The sequence below is a fragment of the Paramisgurnus dabryanus genome, chromosome 4 (assembly GCF_030506205.2).
Source record: "Paramisgurnus dabryanus chromosome 4, PD_genome_1.1, whole genome shotgun sequence".
In the NCBI taxonomy this organism is placed as follows: Eukaryota; Metazoa; Chordata; class Actinopteri; order Cypriniformes; family Cobitidae; genus Paramisgurnus; species Paramisgurnus dabryanus.
Window position 1 is genome coordinate 41738620 of NC_133340.1, and position 21878 is coordinate 41760497.

The 21878-nt window shown below is 37.8% G+C and overlaps 1 protein-coding gene across 5 annotated transcripts in view; it reads right to left on the reverse strand.

Moving 5' to 3' along the window:
- Positions 1–21878, reverse strand: part of rapgef2a (Rap guanine nucleotide exchange factor 2a) — a 43512-nt gene that overhangs the window by 10389 nt on the left and 11245 nt on the right. For 2 of the 5 annotated variants that reach the window (XM_065254646.2, XM_065254643.2), the window contains exons 2-19: positions 16794–16864; positions 15101–15157; positions 13605–13688; positions 13438–13513; positions 13190–13357; positions 12452–12469; positions 8748–8870; positions 7722–7899; positions 6364–6500; positions 6125–6283; positions 5587–5739; positions 5203–5367; positions 5010–5117; positions 4672–4875; positions 4226–4334; positions 2695–2938; positions 2273–2436; positions 966–980 (exon numbers count right to left, since the gene is read on the reverse strand). In XM_065254646.2, coding sequence (XP_065110718.1) covers positions 966–980; positions 2273–2436; positions 2695–2938; positions 4226–4334; positions 4672–4875; positions 5010–5117; positions 5203–5367; positions 5587–5739; positions 6125–6283; positions 6364–6500; positions 7722–7899; positions 8748–8870; positions 12452–12469; positions 13190–13357; positions 13438–13513; positions 13605–13688; positions 15101–15157; positions 16794–16864 — 2233 coding nt within the window. The remainder of the gene's footprint in view (positions 1–965; positions 981–2272; positions 2437–2694; positions 2939–4225; positions 4335–4671; positions 4876–5009; positions 5118–5202; positions 5368–5586; positions 5740–6124; positions 6284–6363; positions 6501–7721; positions 7900–8747; positions 8871–12451; positions 12470–13189; positions 13358–13437; positions 13514–13604; positions 13689–15100; positions 15158–16793; positions 16865–21878) is intronic. The other 3 variants (XM_065254647.2, XM_065254644.2, XM_065254648.2) reach the window with 2 other exon arrangements.

The window sequence follows — 21878 nt, forward strand, 5'->3', positions numbered from 1 at the left end:
ATAAAATACATTTTCCCAAGACCAACACGATGATCCAAATATTCCCGCATAGAACGGATTACATGCAGATTCTAAAACTACCATTAGATGAATGAACAACATAGAAGAGATAGATTCAAACCAGGTATAAGAAAAAGCCTAACAGAGAAGTTGTTCAGAAAGTTCGGAAGCTAATAGCAGCATCTCCGAATCAGCATCTAGGAAATTTGTCACACATAATGATTACAAAAGTAAAAGTAAGATAAAACAAAGGAAGTTCTCCAGAAAAAAAAAACAATATGAAAGGCCGACCTTGTGAAAAACTATAACAAAAACAAACGCTAAGCATAAGCTGCAGCTACAGAAAAGTAAAATAAGAGCGGCCCATAGATGACAGTTAGGAAAAGGGAAGGACCTGACCCATTGGCAAGTTTTGCAGACGGCACAACATACACCAGTCTATTAAAAATAATGGTGGTCAAGAGATGCAGCATATAGAAATAATCCCACATCTTAAAGGCGTGCACACTTTGACTTAGTTTGACTCAGTTTTGCTAGGCTACCGGGCAAAACACCGTCTACTGCCAAAACACATAGCTACACCCTTTTTGTGTTCGCTTCAAGAAAAACTTTTTCCAATTCCTCAAAGTGTTTTTAGCAAGCGATGACTAGTTGTATTAACGTAACTGCAAATGTGGGATGTGTGGGCCTTCAGTGCCAAAACTTTGCCATTGAGTTTGTCGACTGTTCTGCAAAAAAAAAACGTTGAATCCGTAAAAGAATTAAGAGAGCTACACAGGGCTAAAGAGATCGCCAGAGAAGACATTCAAGTAAAGGTGGCCAAAATTGTACTACAATCTTGTAGAGAGAGATAGACAGGCAATTAGGTAAGACAGGCATCTATGAGGTTTAACAGATACGATTTCTAGAAAGACGGATGTCTGAAGAATCAGGGAGTCAAACTGCAGCAGTGTACGAATACTCACGAGTGAATCCAGGAGCTGTGAGCAAGGAGAGGGTAGCAGGGATGTTAAAACTTTGCACGAATATAACAGAAATATTGAGGAAGGCAGGGACACAAACGCAGCAGTGGGGGAGAATGCATTTATGAGCAGCAGAATCCAAGAAAAATACAGTAGGGTGAAGAGTATGTCGTGTATGTTACTGGGTTAATGTTGTATGGTCTTAAAACCTTAAAACCACCCAATGAACATAAAAAAACTTGCATGACCTTTCTCAAAATGGCAAGCACCCAGAAATCTTTAAGAAACAGGGTGCAGAGTTTTGCTCTCATTCTTGCGTAATAATCAAGTATTTTGCTGCTGTAACATGGCTGCAGTAGCTGTAGTGATATTACGAAAATAGTCCCCTTGGTAACTTTCAATAGCAGGGGACTATTGTCAGGCGCTGCGTAACATCATTGCGCCTGCTGGAGCCATGTTACAGCAGCAAAGTCTTAGATTATTACGCCAGAATGAGGGTATAGTTCCTATACAAAAGAGTTACTACAAAAGAGTCAAGTTTTGAATAGGAAAAAAATTGAAACTCTTTGGTTATTTTTGAGCGTGATGCTAATGGTCTAATCAGATTCAATGAATTATGCTAAGCTATGCTAAAAATGGTACCACCAGACCCGGAGATCAGCTGCATGGATTCCAAAACAGTAAAAATCGAATGTTTAACTCTAGGGGAGCTGGAAAATGAGCATATTTTCAAAAAAACTTGTGTTCCTTTAAGAAAAAATGTCCCTTTTCACAGCAATGCATGTTTTCGCTATTATCCACTAGGTGTCACTCTTACTTACCCAACTTATAAAACACTAAAGCGTCCTCTGATCCAAAACAATAAAAACTCTGTATGTTTGTATGTATGTATGTATGTTCTGGATGTGATCTCTAACAAAAGTCTTTTACAAAAATGCAATTATCTCAGCTTTTTGTTCAAAATTTGCTATTTTTAAAGAAACCTACTCATATTTGAGATTTGATAAGAGAGCAAATGAAGATTGTTTTATTGAAAGCAGACGATCTGTTCTTTCATTTCATATATTGTATGTTTTTACATTTAAAGTAGAAATTTTTCTGGAAGGCATTAAACTTTGGTGTAATTCATAAAAAATTTAAACGCTGGTGGGGAAAGAGGTAAATAAATAAAATGTCTTCCTAGGTGGAAGGTTAATAAGCTGCAGCGATGACTACACTAAAAAGGTTTGACTCAGATCGGATTTTGTATGTGTACCAACGGTTAAGGTTATCAGAGTTTTTAGTGCATGTTGTGATCTGTTTGGATTTACCTGGTGGCTGTGTACTGTAGTCGATAATGCGCTGCTGGCCCTGGGCCAGGTCAGGGTTACTGGATGAGAGATTTCCACTGCCCGCTATGGTGGGCGGGGCCAGTTTGTTCTGTCGCAATCCCACAATGCTGTCATCCTGGGTCTGGCCCAACCCGAGGTCACTGCTGAAAACGGAAACAATGACTCAGCACTATTGTGTACAAAATAAACATTACGTCATTTATATTTCCTGCTGATTTCCACATTATAATTCATCACAGAAACCACAAGAGTAGATGTAATACATTCCTAAAAACATTTAAATTTAGCAACATACTGTGTATAAGAAAAAAATTCCTTCTGAGGTCTCAATGTTTCTAAATGTATACCTGCCTGCTTTAAACCAAAACTATAAAGCGAAATAAGAATGTGTGTGTGTGTACCTGTAAGGTTTCTGAGGTAGGATACTCATGCGCGTCTTGTCTAGAATCTTCATCAGTTTTATTCGGCCGCCCATAGTGTGTGCTTTGGCCTTTTTGCTGACTTTATCTTGACCTATGACATCAGTGCCAGCTCCAAGATCAGGTACAGAGAAACGGCTATTTTTCTTTCCATCACCGATCTTTGGAAGATGGGGAACGCCGTTTTTTATTTCCTCTGCCACCCTGGCCACAAGTTCCTTGAAGACTGAGAAGAATGAGAAAAGAGGATTTCAAAAGATGTTACGAAGGCAATAATAACAAATAATAAATATAGCAAGACTGCACACTGCTATTACTAGAAATGGGGGAAATGCAATGCTCAATTTGTCTGCACTGGCGGTAAAAGTCACGTCTTCTAGTTAAATAAAGCAATCATGAACAGGCCAACCTGTGTGCATGGGCAGGAGCTGAAACAAACCTCAAAAAAGTGTTTAACATTTTAGATTTCAAATATATCTGTTTTTCCCCTTTCAAGTAGATAGGACTTTAGTCATGCATGACTGCAATAATGGTCCAGAGGTGTTGCAAACATGGCCACCAATTGTTGCGACTTCCCTAAAAGGCCTTTGCCTAAAACCCAAAGTGTAGTCTGTTTATTTACGTGCATGCGAACGAACGCACAGTCGAAAGCACATCCTTGCAAAGTATAGTTTATTTTACACGTACAAGCACAAAGTGCCTCTACTGGCCTATAATACATACTCATTAGGATGGTCCTTATTTTTAAACTTCATGCGCTCACCCCACCAATATGTTTGAATAAATAAAAAATTTTTCTCAATATCTATTAATATTTAGAGGTTGCTCATGACTTTTTAAGTTTAACACAATTGCTTATTATGTGATACTTTGTGCTAGCACGTATAATTGTTTAATAATATATACTTATGGCAACAATGGACTTATTTGACCATGCTCAGTGCAATTAAAACTTCTGTTTTAGTTGTGATATGTCTTCAAAGCAAGAAGAAAGCTTCAATGTGAATGAAGCACAATAGACAACAATATACACTGAGACAATGGCTGAAGCAATACGAAGCAAGTCAGCTATATGGTTACTCGGATCAGACGAGACTAAAATAACTGGAACAAAGTTACCCTCCAAGAAGCAAGTTTATGTGTGTTGTGCGTTTTTAAATAGTACAGATTTTGCAAAAATATGTGATTTCAGGAAATATTCAAAGGCTTTGAGCAACCTCTAGATATTGTAGGAACAATGCAAAATTTTGCACAGTGCGTTTTTATTGATATCCAAACACATTTAGGGGGTGAGAGTTGAACATAAAAAAAAAATGGACCCATTATAAGGACGGACCACCCTAATGTACGTGCATGCTTGACCTATGCGTACAAAGTGCAAGCGGTTACAAAAATCGGGTGGTGCGCATACTACTCTAATGAAGAAATTTGCGTCCGTAAAAATGGAAATATACTTCAGGTTTAAGCCTGAGTGTTTTGAGTGTTGGAAGATGTATCCCAGTGGGAATCTCACCCAGGAGGTTGGTTTTGACGCTCATACACAGCTGGATGTTGTTCCTTAGAATTTCAGTTGCTTTGGACAATTGTACGTTCTCAAAGGTTTGCCCGTTCACCTCCAATATCTGCACACACACAAAAAAAAAAAACGGTTAACACAAACATAAGGACAGAACAATATATGTGACACTGTTCAGAAAATCAAGGCTGAAGTTTAAAACTTATGAGATAAGAAGAACCCAAGTTTAAATAGCACTCATTGATTTTACATTGATTTACATTTTTAGGATGGCTTTACTTAATATTTAAGACATCAAGGTTATATTTTCACATAATTATCTTTACATCACTTTATGTACCCAACAAATCACAAAAAAAGACTTAGCTAGAATTTCATAGACAACGTTTCATAAGCTGTTTCAGTATCCAGTGTTTAATACATTAAGGTTCGAAAGGTGGTACCTGGTCTCCACGCTTAAGCCCCGCCTCCTCTGCTTTGCTTCCCACCTCCACACTGCTAATGAATAGGTGTGTCCCTCGTTCGGCTCCTCCAATAAGCGTAAAGGGGAGGGGCGTTTCCCGAGAAGCCCTTGTTATTGTAATCACCCTGGGTTTGGCTTTAGCAGCACAAGCTATGTTGAGCAACCGCAGCTGCCCAGTCATTTTCTTAAAAAAAAAAAAAAGAGGGGGATATTATAAGGATGCTTAAAACTTCAGAGGTTTTTGTGTATTCATATAATCCAAATTATATTGAGTTACACATGCATAATGACTAAGTAATGCTAGCATAATGTTCACACCTCTCTTTCCAGATTGTTTTGGAACTCCTCCAGGAAATTGGTCATATCGGGGTCTCCTTCGAAATCACTAAAGTGATTGTTAACCCATAACAGCACAACTCGTGTTACCTGCGAGAGATAGAGAAACTAAGTGCAGTGCAGCAGAAGCCGAATGTGCACGTTTCCACAGAGAAGGATGATTTAGGAATGCTACCTTGTCTCGTAAACAGGGGTCATTAAACCAGTCCAGAAGTCTCTGTCCTAGAATCAGAGGACTGGGCAAGAAAGTACGATAGGTCAACAGGAAGTCTTCGATGTATGTGGGGTCCACGACTGAATGATCCTCCACTAAGTGCTGCATTAACCTCTCAGCAGTACCCTAAAAATGTATAATACTCATTTAATAATACATATAAAGCATATCTAGATAGTTCCTTCTGTCACAGAAGGTCATTAAACACAATATTAAGTATTATTAGACAGCGCTCTGGAATACTTGATTCTGATTTGCCCAGATAACAACCTCTTAACACTAATGGCACAGCCTCATAAGAGTCATCTTGTGCAGTTAAGCATGTAAAGAGATGTCAGTCCTCACCTTGACAACAATGTGTCCCTTTCGGGTACCCGTCCGGTCGAGCTCTCTGTGCTCTTTCACCATGACGATTTCCCCTTCCTCCTCTACACGCTGTGTGTTCTGCTCAACCTGATTCAGAATGCAGCAGTAGTCCTGCTGTGCGATGCACACAAACTACACACAGGGAAAAGATCAAGTTAACGGATGAATCTTTGATGTTTCCCATGCAGGTTTTGAGATGGAAAAAGTTATGATACAGTTCAAGTAAAGGGCACGTAAATTAATCTTCACTTTTGGGTGAACTGTTTGCTTTATTTTAGAGCATATCAATTGTTATAGTTTGCTTTATTTTAGTCTAGGAATTTGTGACCCTTGTAATGGCATTACTCAGTCAATATTAAATATATCAAGGTTGTATTCCCACAGAATGTTCTTTGCATTACATAGGATGATTTTATGTAGAAAACATGCAATGTAACACTTTATAAAACAAATGCAGTGAATCTCCCTTGTTCTGCAAGTCATATGTAATGATAAGCAAACAAAAACACACTCATACCTGACAGTCGTCCAACTTGGTCCTCATGACTCCAGTCATCAGTTGTTTCTCCATAGAGGGTGAAACACCAAAACTTCCACCCATGCACACACTTTCACCGCGGCCATCTGGATGGATCACCTCTACAGCTCCATTCAGAATGACTGACCAAGAGTCCAGCTAAACCAAAAACACACACTTGCCTGTTATCATCTGAATATCAATGAGAAGGAGAGGTGCTTGTATAGTTCCAGTCTTACCTCTTCACCATGATTCAGCACCACGGTTCCGGCCCGTTCCACGACCGCGAACACCATGACGGCACAGAGCTCCCTTCGAACAGAAACGCTCAGGCTGGCGAATGCCGGGAGCTGCTGTACAAACTCCAGCAATTGCTCTGTAAACATAACAAAAAAGGCACAATTAATTTTTTACGACAGTTTCAGTTTTAGTTTATTAAAATTACCATAAGATGACAATGATTGATAAAAAACATTAAAGGAATATTCCATTTTCTTAGAAGAAAAATCTAGATCACCACCATGTCATCCAAAATGTTGATGTCTTTCTTTGTTCAGTCGAGAAGAAATTATGTTTTTTGAGGAAAACATTGCAGGATTTTTCAAATTTTAATGGACTTTAATAGACACCAACATTTAACACTTAACTCAACACGTAACAGTTTTTTTCAACAGAGTTTCAAAGGACTCTAAATGATCCCAAACGAGGTAAAAGGGTCTTATCTAGCAAAACGATTGTCATTTCCCCCTAGTGGACGCAGTTCTACTAATATAATTACTATGAAAAGTTGCCTGTTTCCACTTTTGTGTCTTTAAACGCTCGTTTTTGGGGTCGACAGCTTATTTACAGATTAAACTTAAAAACAGAATAATACATAAAAGCTGCTGTGTGACAAGGTGTACAGCTAAGAAGCCAAAAAACCCAGAACTATATTTTTTTTAAGCTGTCGACCTCAAAAAACGCGCGTTTAAAGACAAAAAAGTGGAAACAGGCAACTTTAGTAGAACTGCATCCACTAGAGGGAAACGTAGTCACTGATCCACTTTTTCGCCTTAAAGGTTGGGTTTTACGGCTCGACAGCTTATAAAAACTTATTTCTGGGTTCTTTGGCTTGTTAGCTGTACATATTGTCACACAGCAGCTTTTAGGCATTATTCTGTTTTTGTTATATGCCAGAAATGACAAGGAGGCAGCCTCTCGCAATACAAAGTCAATGGAGACGGTTGGATTGTTTTCCCCCCGGTGGGTGTGGTTTTCAGGTCTCTATAGAGGGAATAGAAAAATCTGTTATGCCTGACATTTTACAGTCATACCGCCCAGCCCTACACCAATTGTTAAAAAATAAAATTATATAAAAATATCTGCTGTAGCATCTATAGCACACTACACTACTGTTATTGCCCAATGAGCTAAATACTGCTCCTGCAAAATTATAATTACTAAAACTGAAATTAAACTCAACTAAAGAAACAAAATCCTAATGAAACTAACTAAAATGAAATGAATAGAATAGAACAAAAAGCAAAACTAAATTAACATCGGACACTATCATCATCGACCACAACAAGTGCATGGTCAACAGCAATGCGTCTCTTACCGATGTCATCGTCTGTACGATCCATAGGATCCTTCTCCAGACAGTCTCGCACAATATCCCGACTCATGAGAGGGTCCGTCCCCCTGCCCACATCTTCATCATCATCGTCTTCATCCGAGTCCACTGCCGTTTCAGGGAGTCCGCTCAGATCCATGTCGCCACAGTCGCTCTCAGTGGCCTGCAAAAATAAAAACTCTGTGAGATGGCAATGCCTTGCATCTCTTTGCAATTTTTTTAGCTGACATTCTGTAGTTTTTAAAAGCAGCTGACTTTATATCTGCGGATTTTGTTCCTTGGTGACTCGCATTCACAAGTAAGCAACAAAGCAATCATGCAGATAGAAAATGTGGAGGCAAAGGGCTCTCTATGTTGCATACCATGTATGGTGATTCACGGACTAAAAAAAATATATATATATAAAACAATTCAAGTAGGAAAAAGCGAGCAGTGAATTGGATAAAAGCATCTGCCTAAGAGTAGTATTGAAAAATTAGGTTAAATTAAGTGACATCACCCAAATTACTTTACTAGTAATAAATAAATAGAAAAATAAATAATCTGAAAGCACTGATAAGATATAATCCTCTTAAAAAAACCTTCAATGCATTGTTAGTAACCTGCTGTGTAATTACTTTCTTGAAATGTTAGCTTGACTGCAGTTTATTTACTTTTAATTATAAGTATCACATATCTTGCTATGCTACCGTTTCAAAGCAGCTTCTCTATCACTGTTACAGTGTGTGTTTGCAGCCTGGATTTAGAGCTGATTGTGTATGCAGTAGATGTTTGTGTAAAGTTGATATATGGATCAAGAGGTGTGCATGTTTGAGGATTGACATGAATAGGTTATAGAGAGGTGACAGATGGACCACAGGAGGAGGGTCCCCTCCGCAGGGGAGGATTTAAAAGTGTGTGTGTGCCCCAGATGTTCATGATGAATCTCTTTCAGGATGTGCTTCTGTTGTAGTATGTGAGAAGAGCTTGTTTTAAGGATGTGAAATAAGGAAATGCAGAGTCTCTAATAACCTGGTAAATATCTGAAAGGCTGCTACTTCCTGAATCGCTAGCGATGCTGGAACGCGATTGGCTTGTTGTCATGTGAGAGTGGCAACTGTCGGAGGGGTGAAGCTTTGAGAAATCTGCAGGAAGCTGCAAGAGATGTACGTGCACATAAATAAAAATCAAACAAACAAAGAAGGGATAAAATACACATATAGGCATCTACACACAATAGCAAGTTGTCAGGTAATTTGTGCTTTTATGTAGTTCATTGTTTTTAATAAAGAGGAGGATGTGCTTACACATACACACGCACACACACACTTTCTTAGTGTATTAGATGTGTTATTTTTTGTGTTATGCTTTTAACACATTATGGGGCAGTTTCCCAGACAAGGATAAAATAAATTTGACAGCTGTCCAAACTGAAAACAACTTGCACTGACATATCTTAAAATACATCAATTCCCTTTGTTTTGCCTCGAAATGCACACAAGTAATGTTTTTAGTAAGACATGTTTGTTAACACTAGTTATATTTCCTAATTAAACTAAGGCCTAGTCCTGGCTTAAGCTAATCCCTGTCCGGGAAACCACCCCTGTGTCAAAATGTGTTAAAAGTAACACAAAATGTGTTGTTCCAATAATAACACAGAGATGTGTGTATTCTGGGACAACGCATTTAGCATGTTGTTTTTAACACATTCGTTCTAAGAGGGTAGAAATGATACAGATAAATACTAGGGCAGGGTGATATAGCAAACAGTCGTGTATGCATTTACGCTTTTGTATTTGATAGATGCTTTAATCCAAAGTGCATTACACAGCCTTCCTTTTATCAGTATATGTGTGCCTTGGGATTGAACCCATTACATTTTGTGCTGCTTACGCATTGCTCCATCAACAAAGCTAAAGGAACACTGTTATATTCAATATAGCCACTATAATTCTGCTGGTTGTATATAAATAATTATGGTTATTCGGGATGACATGATGGATTCTTGTTTAGTTTTTTGGGGTTGAGGGTATTTACAAATGTAAAGATATTGTAAACTGTTGAAAAATAAAGATTGAATTTTTTGTCTGTCACCCAGTCACAACATGCTCTAATTTTTTCCCAACACATTCAAGCAGAAAAAGTAATTAAAGGGAGATTACGTTTGAGTAAATTCACGTGTTAATCACCGATGACTTTAATGAGACACAATAATGATCAGACCTGCTAGAACAAACACACATCAATTTCCTCCTACTGTACAGAATACCCAGAGGCATACTAAAGTAAAGTTGATGGCGTCATACTGATAACCTAGTTAATACAATGGCCTAGCTGGGCTTCATGCAACAATAAAACGAAGTAGTGCATTAAAGATTACACTCACAATTTATTAACTCAACAGTATGGTCTTTTAAATAAATCCATTTAAAGGGACACTCCACTTTTTTTGAAAATATGCTCACTTTTAGCATAGCTTAGCATAATCCATTGAATCTGATTAGACCATTAGCATCGTGAAAAAAATGACCAAGGAGTTTCGATATTTTTCCTATTTAAAACTTGACTCTTCTGTAGTTACTCTGTGTACTAAGACCGATGGAAAATAAAAAGTTGTGATTTTCTAGGCCGATATGGCTAGGAACTATACTCTCATTCTGGCGTAATAATCAAGGACTTTGCTGCCGTAACATGGCTGCAGGAGGCGCAATGATATTACGCAGTGCCCGAAATGAGTCCCCTGCTATTGAAAGTTACGAAGGGGACTATTTTCGGTCACTGGGTAATATCAAAACTCTTTGGTTATTTTTTAACGTGATGCTAATGGTCAAATCAGATTCAATGGATTATGCTAAGTTAAGCTAAAAGTGGTGTAGCCAGACCGGGAGATCAGCTGAATGGATTCCAAAACGATAAAAATCAAGTGTTTAACTCTAGGGGAGCTGGAAAATGGGCATTTTTTTTTTTTTAAAGTGGAGTGTCCCTTTAATGGCTAAATATAATTTATATGCAACATCAAAATAGCAGATAACAACTTTAAACATAATATCAAAAGACATCTGAAAAATTAACATACAAACAAAATTCAGAAAACGGGACATCAAAACCTGTACCTACACACACACACGTTATTTCGCTTCCTTCCTTCTTCAACTAACAATTTTCCTAACCAGTTTATAGCATAATACACCATTTTTTGTCTAAAGAAAATTAATTCAAACTAAACGTTTTTCTGCTTGCAAACTATTATCCCCAAAACATAGTCCATTCACGAAAACAATGTAACATGTATAGCTAAACAAACATTCTCCATAAAAATGCATGTGTGCCCATGTAGGTTTGTTCGTTTATGGTTCGTATTTAGCCTGTGCGTGCAAGACAGCGATTATATATGTTGTCTATAGACTTTATGTGTTTGTCCGTGGCACAACAGTTTGTGTATGAGGTACTCACAGTCCTCGTCCCATGTCCCCAGACTCCATAGCCGTGAGACAGGACCAGCTGTCTCATAGCCTTCAATACTGAATGCCCGACCATCCTCTGTGCACTTTCCAAATTGATCCCTTAAAATGTTACCTGCCTGTCTTTCTGTTTGAAGCCAGTCAAAACTGTATCCTCGTGTCTATCATTCATCACACTTCTGTATCTTGCTTATTTCATTTCTAAATCACTCACTAAGTAAGAGCATCCCTCCTTCTCTCCTCAACAAACAGCAGGGAAAGTGCTTCTGCAAACACAATTTTCATCAGACCCTGCCCTCTCTCTCATTTTCTCTCACACACACCAACATGAGATCATGGGATTAAACAGGATGCTGGTATTGTTTAGGCATAGGGATTGGGGGATGGTTGACACCCACTGCCCTACTAAACCAGTCACCAGGGTCGACCCTGCAGTGATTGACAGCTTACTGAACAATCAGTATGGCATAAATATCTGATGGAAGTCCACACCCTGCTGTAAATCATAACCTGGTCTAATACAAATCTAAGTAAAATGATCAATTACATGCAGAAAGAGAAACTGAATGCCAAGGAGAAAGAAAGAATGATAGTGAAATGAAAGAAATGCAGGCATGGGTTTTACCAGGGTTGCTTTGTTAATGCAGTCATGACTGTAGCTCTTTTCCAAAACCTACTGAGGTTTCGTGTTATGTACTTTGTTAATAGGAAGCATATAACCTATATTTAATGAGTGATTTGAAAAATATTTAAATGCTTAAGAAGAGACTGCTGAAATTGATACCATTCTGCTACACTAGCAGCACAATACGAAGAATCCCAAAATACAAATTGTAATAAATAGCAAATATAGGCCAGGGTAACAGTTCATTTTCAATTAAATTTCATTGAGCACCTCGCAATGCATGTTTGCTTCTTCCTGTAAGACACAAACACCTAGACAGGGTGCAAGGTTTTGGAACAGAGCTCATGAATGCCTAACAGTGTCCGAACATGCATGTGTGATAAAACTGCTGTGTGTAATTGCAAATTTTCAAAAGAAATCACACCTCAAACACACACCAATGTTAAGCCAGAGTTACCATGTAAGGTTGCTTAAACAGTGATGTGAAACTCTTGGGAATACAACCTGAAAATCTTACTTAAAGGCTCACTTAAGGTTGTCAATAAATATTTAGCTGGGATATGTTAAAATACGGTTGGTCTCTTTAAAAAAACAATTTCACACAGCAGCTTTGAAGATTAGTACTGGATAATATTAAAAGGGAAGGTTACCTGGGATTTTGAGCATTCCTGCAGGCAAAACAAATTAAAAAGGTATTTAATACACATTAGTGAACCACAGCACTTTGCTGTGATAGGATTAGTTTTTTTTTTTTAAACAAAATGCTTGATTCACAAGTATTAAAGGGATAGTTTGGCCAAAAATGATATTAAACCCATGATTTACTCACCCCCAAGCTGTCCGAGTTGCATATGTCCATTGTTTTTCAGACAAACACATTTTCGGATATTTTCGTTAATAAAGTTTTAAATATGGATATTTCTACAACAACACCGCGCGGATTACCCTCAGAAGACCTTTGTTTATCATCCTGGAGCCGTTTGGATTTAATTTGTGAAGGATGGACGCACTTTTTTTTGACTTGAAGGTCGTGGACTATGGGTGGACCTCGTAACATTACATTTAATCAACTGAAAGATCTAAAACACTTTCTAAAATATTCGAAAATGTGTTTGTCTGAAAAATTATGGACATATGCAACTCGGACAGCTTGGGGGTGAGTAAATCATGGGTTTAATATCATTTTTGGCCAAACTATCCCTTTAACAAAGTGTGATATCACATATAGACTTTCACAGAAATAAGATTCCTGGTATTAGGAGTGAAAATCTCCCCATCTAAACGGAAGGCTAAATATTTACTGCTTTTTCCTGGTTTGTTAGTTACAAGTTTACATCAAGCCATCAAAATGATCAACAAAAGTTTTATGTGTGCGCATGTGTACTGACCGAATGGTATCCTGGAGGCAGAGGAGGTTTGCTCATTGGATAATGATCGACTGTATCGATTATAGTCTGTCGCTCTCCACGCTGGTTTATCTTTCTGAACCTTCTCCTGGACTGCCGATGAGACGCTTGCCTTTGGAAATACTCGTCATTGTCGTCCATGTAGTCCACCTGAGACAGAAACGAAATAGATGAGTGTTTCCCATCCAATTGTAAAGAATGATTTTTGCGCACATGCCAATGTAACTCACCACAATCATCTCTGAAGCTTCAAGGACGATACACTCACAACCACGACGCAAACTACCCGCAGAACGCTTACCAAAACTGGAACATAACACCACACGTTACACAAAACATTGAACGACAAAGAATGGAAACAATGAGGGAAACTTTATGGAAACAAACACACACATACCTGCTGCGTGGCAAAAACATGGATTCCTTAATAAAGACTGAACCAGACAGCAAGATGTACCAGCAGGTCCCAATGTCATCAGGACTGCAGCAGACACACAGACAAATTTTACAACATTACACATACATACAAAATATCCCAGACATGGTTATGATGACGCTCCGGGTGGAGCTAACAGACTTAATGTAGTAGGGAAAAGGAAACCCATTTCGAAATGAATCATACCATGTGGGCGACTGCATCAATTCAGCAATTTCAAGAAAAGAGAGGCACATTTGTGTTGCTAGTGTAGCCAGACATTAGACTATTAGCATTAAGTTTTGTCATCAAAGTGGGCACTTTGATGGAAATGACAGTCTGACCAACATGCAAAATGACCAGTTGGTTTTGTTTGAATGTGACGTGTAGGAGTGAGTTATCCAAAATGAACAAAGGACATTACAGAAAGAAGTTATGTCTGTCTAAAATTGCATGTTGACCATTCGACTGTTTACTTACTAGAAGATCAAACTAACGCTAAATATCTTTCCAAGCTCTTTCTCACTGATGTTTATTGTAGTAGCCTGGTGCCAAAACATGACCATGCCTTGCCAGTTTGAGTCATTTTTGTGTACAATATGCATCAGTGAACACACCGTGGACGTCATGGGTGCACCATTTAAGACTGAGAGTAATTGGTCAAGCTAAGCTGAGGAAATAGTATGAGCCAATATATTTTGCACGACACATTTGAAAATAAGCACATGGCTGACTTTGTGTGTTTTGGAAAACAGTGTTTGACCGCCTGGTTACTGCGGAAATTTTACTGTAGATTTACTCCAAATATTGGGAGGGGATGAAGCAGCTGAATGAAGAACGGACAAAAACATCAAACGAATCACAGGGAATGCACAAGGTTATGACGATCAAGCATGAGTTTGCAATTTTTGTCAACATCATCAACACTTGTGGCATTATGACTGTAAAAAAAGAGGAATGAGAAAAAAAATTGAATTGTGAATGTTTAAAAGAAACATGTGGTTTGTATTTTCTATTCTAATTTTGTAAAATGTGTTTAAACATTTATAGGCCCTTTGCATGCTCATGACAATTCGAAACTATTTTCTGTGGTTAATCGACACTGTGCCACAATTGATGTCAATGCTGTTAACCCGTTCCTGTTCACCTTAAACACCACTTAAACTTATTTACGGTAGTTCTAACCCGAGCAAACAGCAGGTTTTGTACTGAACATTGAGTTTCAACAGGCAGTGTGTGTATCTATATTAAAAAGCCTTTAGACGCTTAATCCTTATCTGTAGATGGAGTGTGCAGATTTATATGAACTGAGCACGAGACAGATGTCGGTTTGAGCGTATCGGAGATACAGAGAGCGAGCAGATGTGGGAAAAGTCATTCTGTGACTTTGATATAAACCTCATATAAACTGACCTAGATAGAGATAAATTCACAGCCTTTGTGAGCGTGTTTTGTGTGTGTGTTGTTTTAATACTCACTAGTATAACACTTCATTGGCTTCATGCTGTTCATATCGAACCGTCTCACACATTAACCTGCAAGTTAGATGGACAGAGCATAAAGTACATGTACCAGTCATTAAAACATGCGCACACATACACGCACGCACACGCACACAGGATGGCCTTGGGGCAGTATGAGACAGTTTTGAGGTCAGTTGACAGGATGTCATGTGCCGTGTTGGGCCAGTGCTACATTGTCAACAACATACACATTAGATATACATTTGTTACACCTTGTAAACATTTGCTTATCTGTGGTTAAGTATGTTTGCACTGTTGTTGTGAAGGCTGTTGGTTTAAACTTGTAACTTTAGCAAAGTAATCTAGCTGGCTAACATAAAAGAGGCTTGTTGAATGGTGTTGCAATATTGCTGTCAGGGCTTTGAACCAGATTTTTTCCCATTTGGTTCATTCCGAACAGAAACAGTATTTTAACGTTTTTGGTGTTCGGTTCAATCCTAAAATTGACATTCCTATACCGGTTAGAACAAACAATAAATAAAGTTACCGAACTGGTTGATAACGTTCCATGTCAGCTGTGGGACACACAAATAAGTAGGCTGAACATTAGGACATTAAACTTAAATTATAAGTCTACATAACTCTTAAGTCTCTATCTTGTCATCAAACATTATAAAAGGCTACATTATGTAAGCGGCATAACTGTAATTCTGACATGCCTTCATTTGTTGAGTGCACTTAAACACGCGCATACAAACACAGATGGAGGACAAATTCCAAATGGCGCTTTGGAAAGAAGATGCAGCATAAACAGTCGCTTCACATAAAGTAAAAATTACGTGTTTTTCAGTGCTTTATTCGGCAAATGTATTTTACTACAGTATGAGACGTAGCACGACTCTTTCTCGAGTTTATACATCAAGAGTTCTGATCTTTGAAGGGCATAGGGATAATCACGTTTGATTGGAGTTGGACCGGACACATTCAACCGCATGTGCGTCTGTGCGTACAGAAAATTACTCACTTTAGCGCCTTTTTGTGGTTAAATTGTTTAGGATCACTTAAATGTTAAACATGTACCCTATTTAAGTTTGCGTATTAATCCGCGAATCACATGCGAGCCGAACCATGGGTCATGATCTGTAGTGTTACACCAATTAATAGTATTAAAAAAAACATCTTGAGATACCTGGTAGGCTACAGTATTTACCTTACAACTGTAAGTGAACTTCACAGAGTCATATTAGACAGAAATCTTGTCAAAGAACGAAAAAAATCAACGGTATATTAACCGGTTACCATTATTTTAAATAAATTATTCTGTTCCGGAACATATATTTTTTAAGTTCATATATCAAATATATATATATATATATATATATATATTTAATTATATATTTAATTATATTATATATTTAATTTTCTGGTTTCGTTTCTGTTCCTTGCAAAACATCAAAAATTTCTGGTTTTCGGTTTCGTTCCGTGAACCGGTTCAAAGCCTTGACTGCTGTGAAAATCTTAGAAGCCTCTGCAAAGTCACATGTTGTGCTGCATGCCATAACTTTCAATTTCATCAGGAAATTTTTTTTAATAACACACACACACTTATGTTCGTATGCGCGCACACACACACACACACACACACACACACACACACACACACACACACACACACACACACACACACACACACACACACGTGGTATACCTGAGCTGGTGCTCTCTCAGATTGGACAATGCTTCCATTCCATGGAGGTATGAATACACAACCTGCAGATCCTGCAAAACACAAACACACCAGGTTACACTTAAATAACTTCACATTGCTGTACACACACACACACAGTCTCAAACATTCAGTCCCCAGTAACTTTTTCCATATTTTACAACATTTGTGAACTTTCATCATGTATGAAGGAGCACCACTAGGAGGTGCCATTCTTATGTGAATGTACACAGCAATGTCAACACACACACACACACACACACACACACACACACACACACACACACACACACACACACACACACACACACACACACACACACACACACACTATTTGCGGATATTCCTTTTGAGTTTATTACTCAATTTGGTTTTGGTCTCAGTTTCATGTTCTCCTTTTCTTGCGGGCAAGCAGCAAGCAGCCTGATGGTGCATGTTTGGACATCAGACACGTTTTACAGTCAGAACAATCCCATAATGCCCATCAATGCTGTCAAGGTAGGCCACTAATTAGGGTAAAATGCATCCTATAGCCTGAAATGCACGGTGTGAGTATTCAGACGTTCACAGCTATGCAAACTGAATATTATGCTTTACTTTCTGAAATCAAGGGCACAATTTAGTGTAACAAAGGGTGCGGGCAAGACTTGGCATATACTGTCTGTGTATATGGTTACTTTCAGGTCAAATACTGTCATGGTGGAGTAACAATACAAAGAAAATGAAAGTCTGATGTCCTACAAACCAATAAAGCACCTTCACAACCCTGATGTGTCTGCAAGTAGATTTGAATGTCTAAGATTTGATCTGTAATTGCCTCCCATCAACAGATAATCTGAGACGAAGCAAATAAATAATCAGGAAATCAACATCACTTCCTGTTTGAAGAGCGTTCGGAAACACAATAGAGCGGGCAAACAAGTTATGATAAGATAAATTAATTATAGACACGCAAAGATGTTTACCCGACAACCCCAGTTTTAGACAAGACACAACTACTAGGATAAATATAACACAAGCACCTTTAAATACACATTTATCTGGACGCAAGGTGCACATATGAGGATATTTCTGAATTACCTAATTCATTTCCATTACGCTTTTTTGTAAATGTTAAGTAGTTACTTTTTAAACAACAAATACAGATGTCTGTGAGCCTTAATTTTTGTTTTATAATTTAGCTTGACTTACTAACAACACTTGCTTAACACATTCTTGTTGGACAAGTCACAAGGTCCTGTTGACACATGACACAGTATCATCCATTAAGCATTTCCTGTGATTGTAAGTGATGAGATGACTTCTATTTGCTCAATGACTTATTGCAGAAGTTACGATGGCTGTCACCTAATTCATCCGTTTGGTTTTCTTGTACGTAACACTCAGCTTTGAAAAAAGAGAAACGTGTACTTACTGGTTTTAGCAATTTGTGTAACTGAATATATTTAGATATCTACATAGCATAGGATATTTCTGTATCAGAGCGATTTACTCACACACAAATATAAAACAACTTCTTGCAAGCATTTGGCCAACACTTTCCCCCCAAAAATTAGGCTATACCTAAAAAAAAGTGCAATGTGGGTGCTTCCTAACGCAAGGCTCTACCAATTGAGCTACATTAAAATATGAATGTCAAGTTTACCTTTTGCAAAATGACCCGTTTGGGTTTGGTTTATGAATCATCTGTAATAAATAACTTTCTTTATCATATACTAATAGATTGGAGCTTTACAAGGGACGTGTTGTGTGTCTGTGAGGCACTTGACCTGCGGCTATAATTGTTTGTAGCTCTTTCCAATCAGTTTTTAGAAATCACACAAGACGAAACGAAACACTAACGATTTTATATTCATCTTGATAAACGCATACAAAAATACACTAGAACAAATGTGAAGCTAAATACAGAGGTCTAGCAAGTTAAAGGCCACAACATGTACATTCTCAAAGATCGTATATCTGTATCATCAGACTACCATGGTACACTCATGCGTCACTGTTGTCTTCTCTCCTCCCTGACATTCCAACAACCTCCCTCATCAACCCACCCATCAATCTCATCTGCTCCTGCCACAATCAACCTAAACAGAAAATTCAAACAAGCCAATGGGTTTCATTCAGGGATGGTGTGCCACAGGCCGCGATTGGTCGATTTGAGTCGAAGGGTAGGAATGTTTATTCTTGGACTGTGGCATTTCCCCCTTGAAAGTCAGACACACACACAGTTCTGATTATGGTCATGGACTGAGTCCCCTGAGATCAGACTAATGTCACAGTTCAGTTGGTTGTAGAAGAGCTCACCAGAAGGACACTGAATCAAATATGGAAAAAAAAACGTAATGAACACATGTTGGCATGTCCCTTTAAAAAACAAAGCACTTTCAGTTTCTCCAATAAAAGCATGATGCCTATTTTGAAACCAAACAAATCCTACGTTTTGCAACAACAGGCTTTCTAGATCAAAAACAGAAGCATACTTTTCATATAAATAAAGCTCACTACAAAAAAAAAAAATAAGTGCACAGAGTCTTGCATTAAATATTAAATCAAATCAACAGTTAATTTCTATGATTTTTCCCAAATATTAATTGTTTGTTATAAGTGGATAAGAATAAAAACATTAAAATTCAGACAGATTCACAAATGAATCATTTAAAGGCCAAGTCAACTATTGTCATTTTTAACACATTATCTGGTCATGGTTAAAAACAAAATATAGTTCATTATGGAAACAGTGACGCATATATAATGGAAACTTACTTGGAAAGTCAATAAGAAATATAGATATCTATAGATACAAGGTAAGGTAAAACCAGAAAAATTAGACCATTAAAATAAGACCAATTAAATTTGGACTAATGTGATCACTGCTATGGTTTACAGGCAAGTTAACAACAAACAGAAGCAACATCAAGCTGACAAAAGAGCAGAGGTTATTATTAACCAATGAAATTTCCATGACTTTTTCAGGGTTAACGCAAACTACTCTCATTAAGTAAGTGAAGTCATGGCTATTATAAGGCTTTTTTAAAAAGTACATTTTTCCAGGGTTTACACACACACACACACACACACACACACACACACACACACACACACACACACACACACACACACACACACACACACACACACCCCAATTGTCATGAGCTGAACTCAAAGATCTAAGACTTTTTTATGTACACAACAGGCCCATTTCTCTCAAATATTAGGGGTGTGAAGAGATCTTTTGCGACCTCATCTCGCGAGATTAAATGTGTTTCGCGAGATTACATGTGTCTCGCAAGATTTCTTGTGGAGGTGGTGGCCGTTTCTCAAATAAAAGACTGCATCCTTCGGAGGTCGCATTTTTAAACTGCATTTACTTAATCACTGTCTTATTAGAGACTATTAACAATTATAAAGTTTACTAATTATTTAGTTAATCGCAAATTGTTGTACTATGCTCACGACTTGCGAATGAAATGCTCAGTTAATGATCTGAAATAAACCTTGATGACGTATGAAGTTATTACCCCAAAATAACAAATTACTTCATTATCAGATAGCAAAAGAATTGTTAGGGCCAGTCCTTGATTAGTTAAAACATTTAAAAATAATGTGATTTCAGTTTCTTAAAAAGTGTAAAAATATCGTCTCGTCTCGTTCTCTTGAACCCAATCTCGTGTTTCGTCTCGTGGATTAAGTGTCTCGTCACACCCCTTTTAAATATGGTTCACAAATCTGTCTAAATCTGTGTTAGTGAGCACTTCTCCTTTGCTGAGATAATCCATCCACGTCACAGATTTGGCATATCAAGATGCTGATTAGACAGCATGATTTTTGCACAGGTGTGCCTTAGGCTGGCCACAATAAAAGGCTATTTTAAAATGATTGAATATATAGGCAAAATAATTGAATATATCTGCATATTATATATCAGGCCACTTCTTCATTTCATCCTCCCTCTGGGTTATACATGGCAGGTGTAGTAAATATTTACCGTAAGGGTTTTAATCATGTTGTGTTGATGCTCCCACAACACCGGCTTGCTACTGAAATTGAAGTTGCCCACAAAAAAAGTGAAATGCTTCACATCACTTACATCTGCGTTTGAAAATAAGGTGATTACAATTTTTTACATTTACTGGAATTAAACTTGTTTTTAGGTATTTTTGTGCTGTCAGTGAAAACGGTATCGGCTAGTGTTTCCACTGATACCTGTAATGAAGCTTTTGGTATCAGGTGTTTAAAAATGTCATCATGTGCCTCAACGTGAATCAGCGTTCAAAGCTTCTCCTTAACCTCTTTCCTGTATGAGAAAAAGCCACCTTGAACTCAAACAAACCCACATGCACTGCAGAAAAAGACATACTTTACACCCACATATCTCTCCGATCTGTCATGATTTTGTTTGTAGGTGTATATGAGTAAAGCCTTGTGTTTGGAACAATTACAGAATTAGTAGTAATGAGTCATTAATTACAAAGATTACCGCTCAATATGTGAAAATTACAGTAAGGCTATGTAACATCACCACCATCACCTTCAGATCAAACATCATCAAAAAGGCCATGATGAGATCCAGGTCAAACTACAATTATGCATTTGATAAATCCTTTTATCCAAAGGTACTTGCAGTTACAAAGTATTTAATTTATTAGTATACTGTACATTTTATTATGCATAAGTCTTCCTTTACACTGACTAGTCATTCAAACTACCCATCAACTATTAAATGTATAGTTTTAAATATCTAGACACAACATTGCACATTATACATGCAACTTGAAAAAAAGGCTAACGGTTGCCAAGCATCTGTTTATGTGGCTTTTGAGTTTCACAACGCATTCTGTGCTAGCGCAAAATTCCCCCCACCTGGTGTCTCAGTGTCAGGGTTAGCAGGTGGGAAAAACCATTAGAGCCAGCTGGGTGAACAAGGGATGAATGCAACAAACTCATAAGGCCAAGAGGAGCTAAAGTCTAGTAAAACATTACTGAGCTACAGTTCAGATGGCCAGTGAGCAATTGTAATAGGAAAAACAATTCATATGCATACTGAACATGCTGAATAAGACCAGCAGCTGT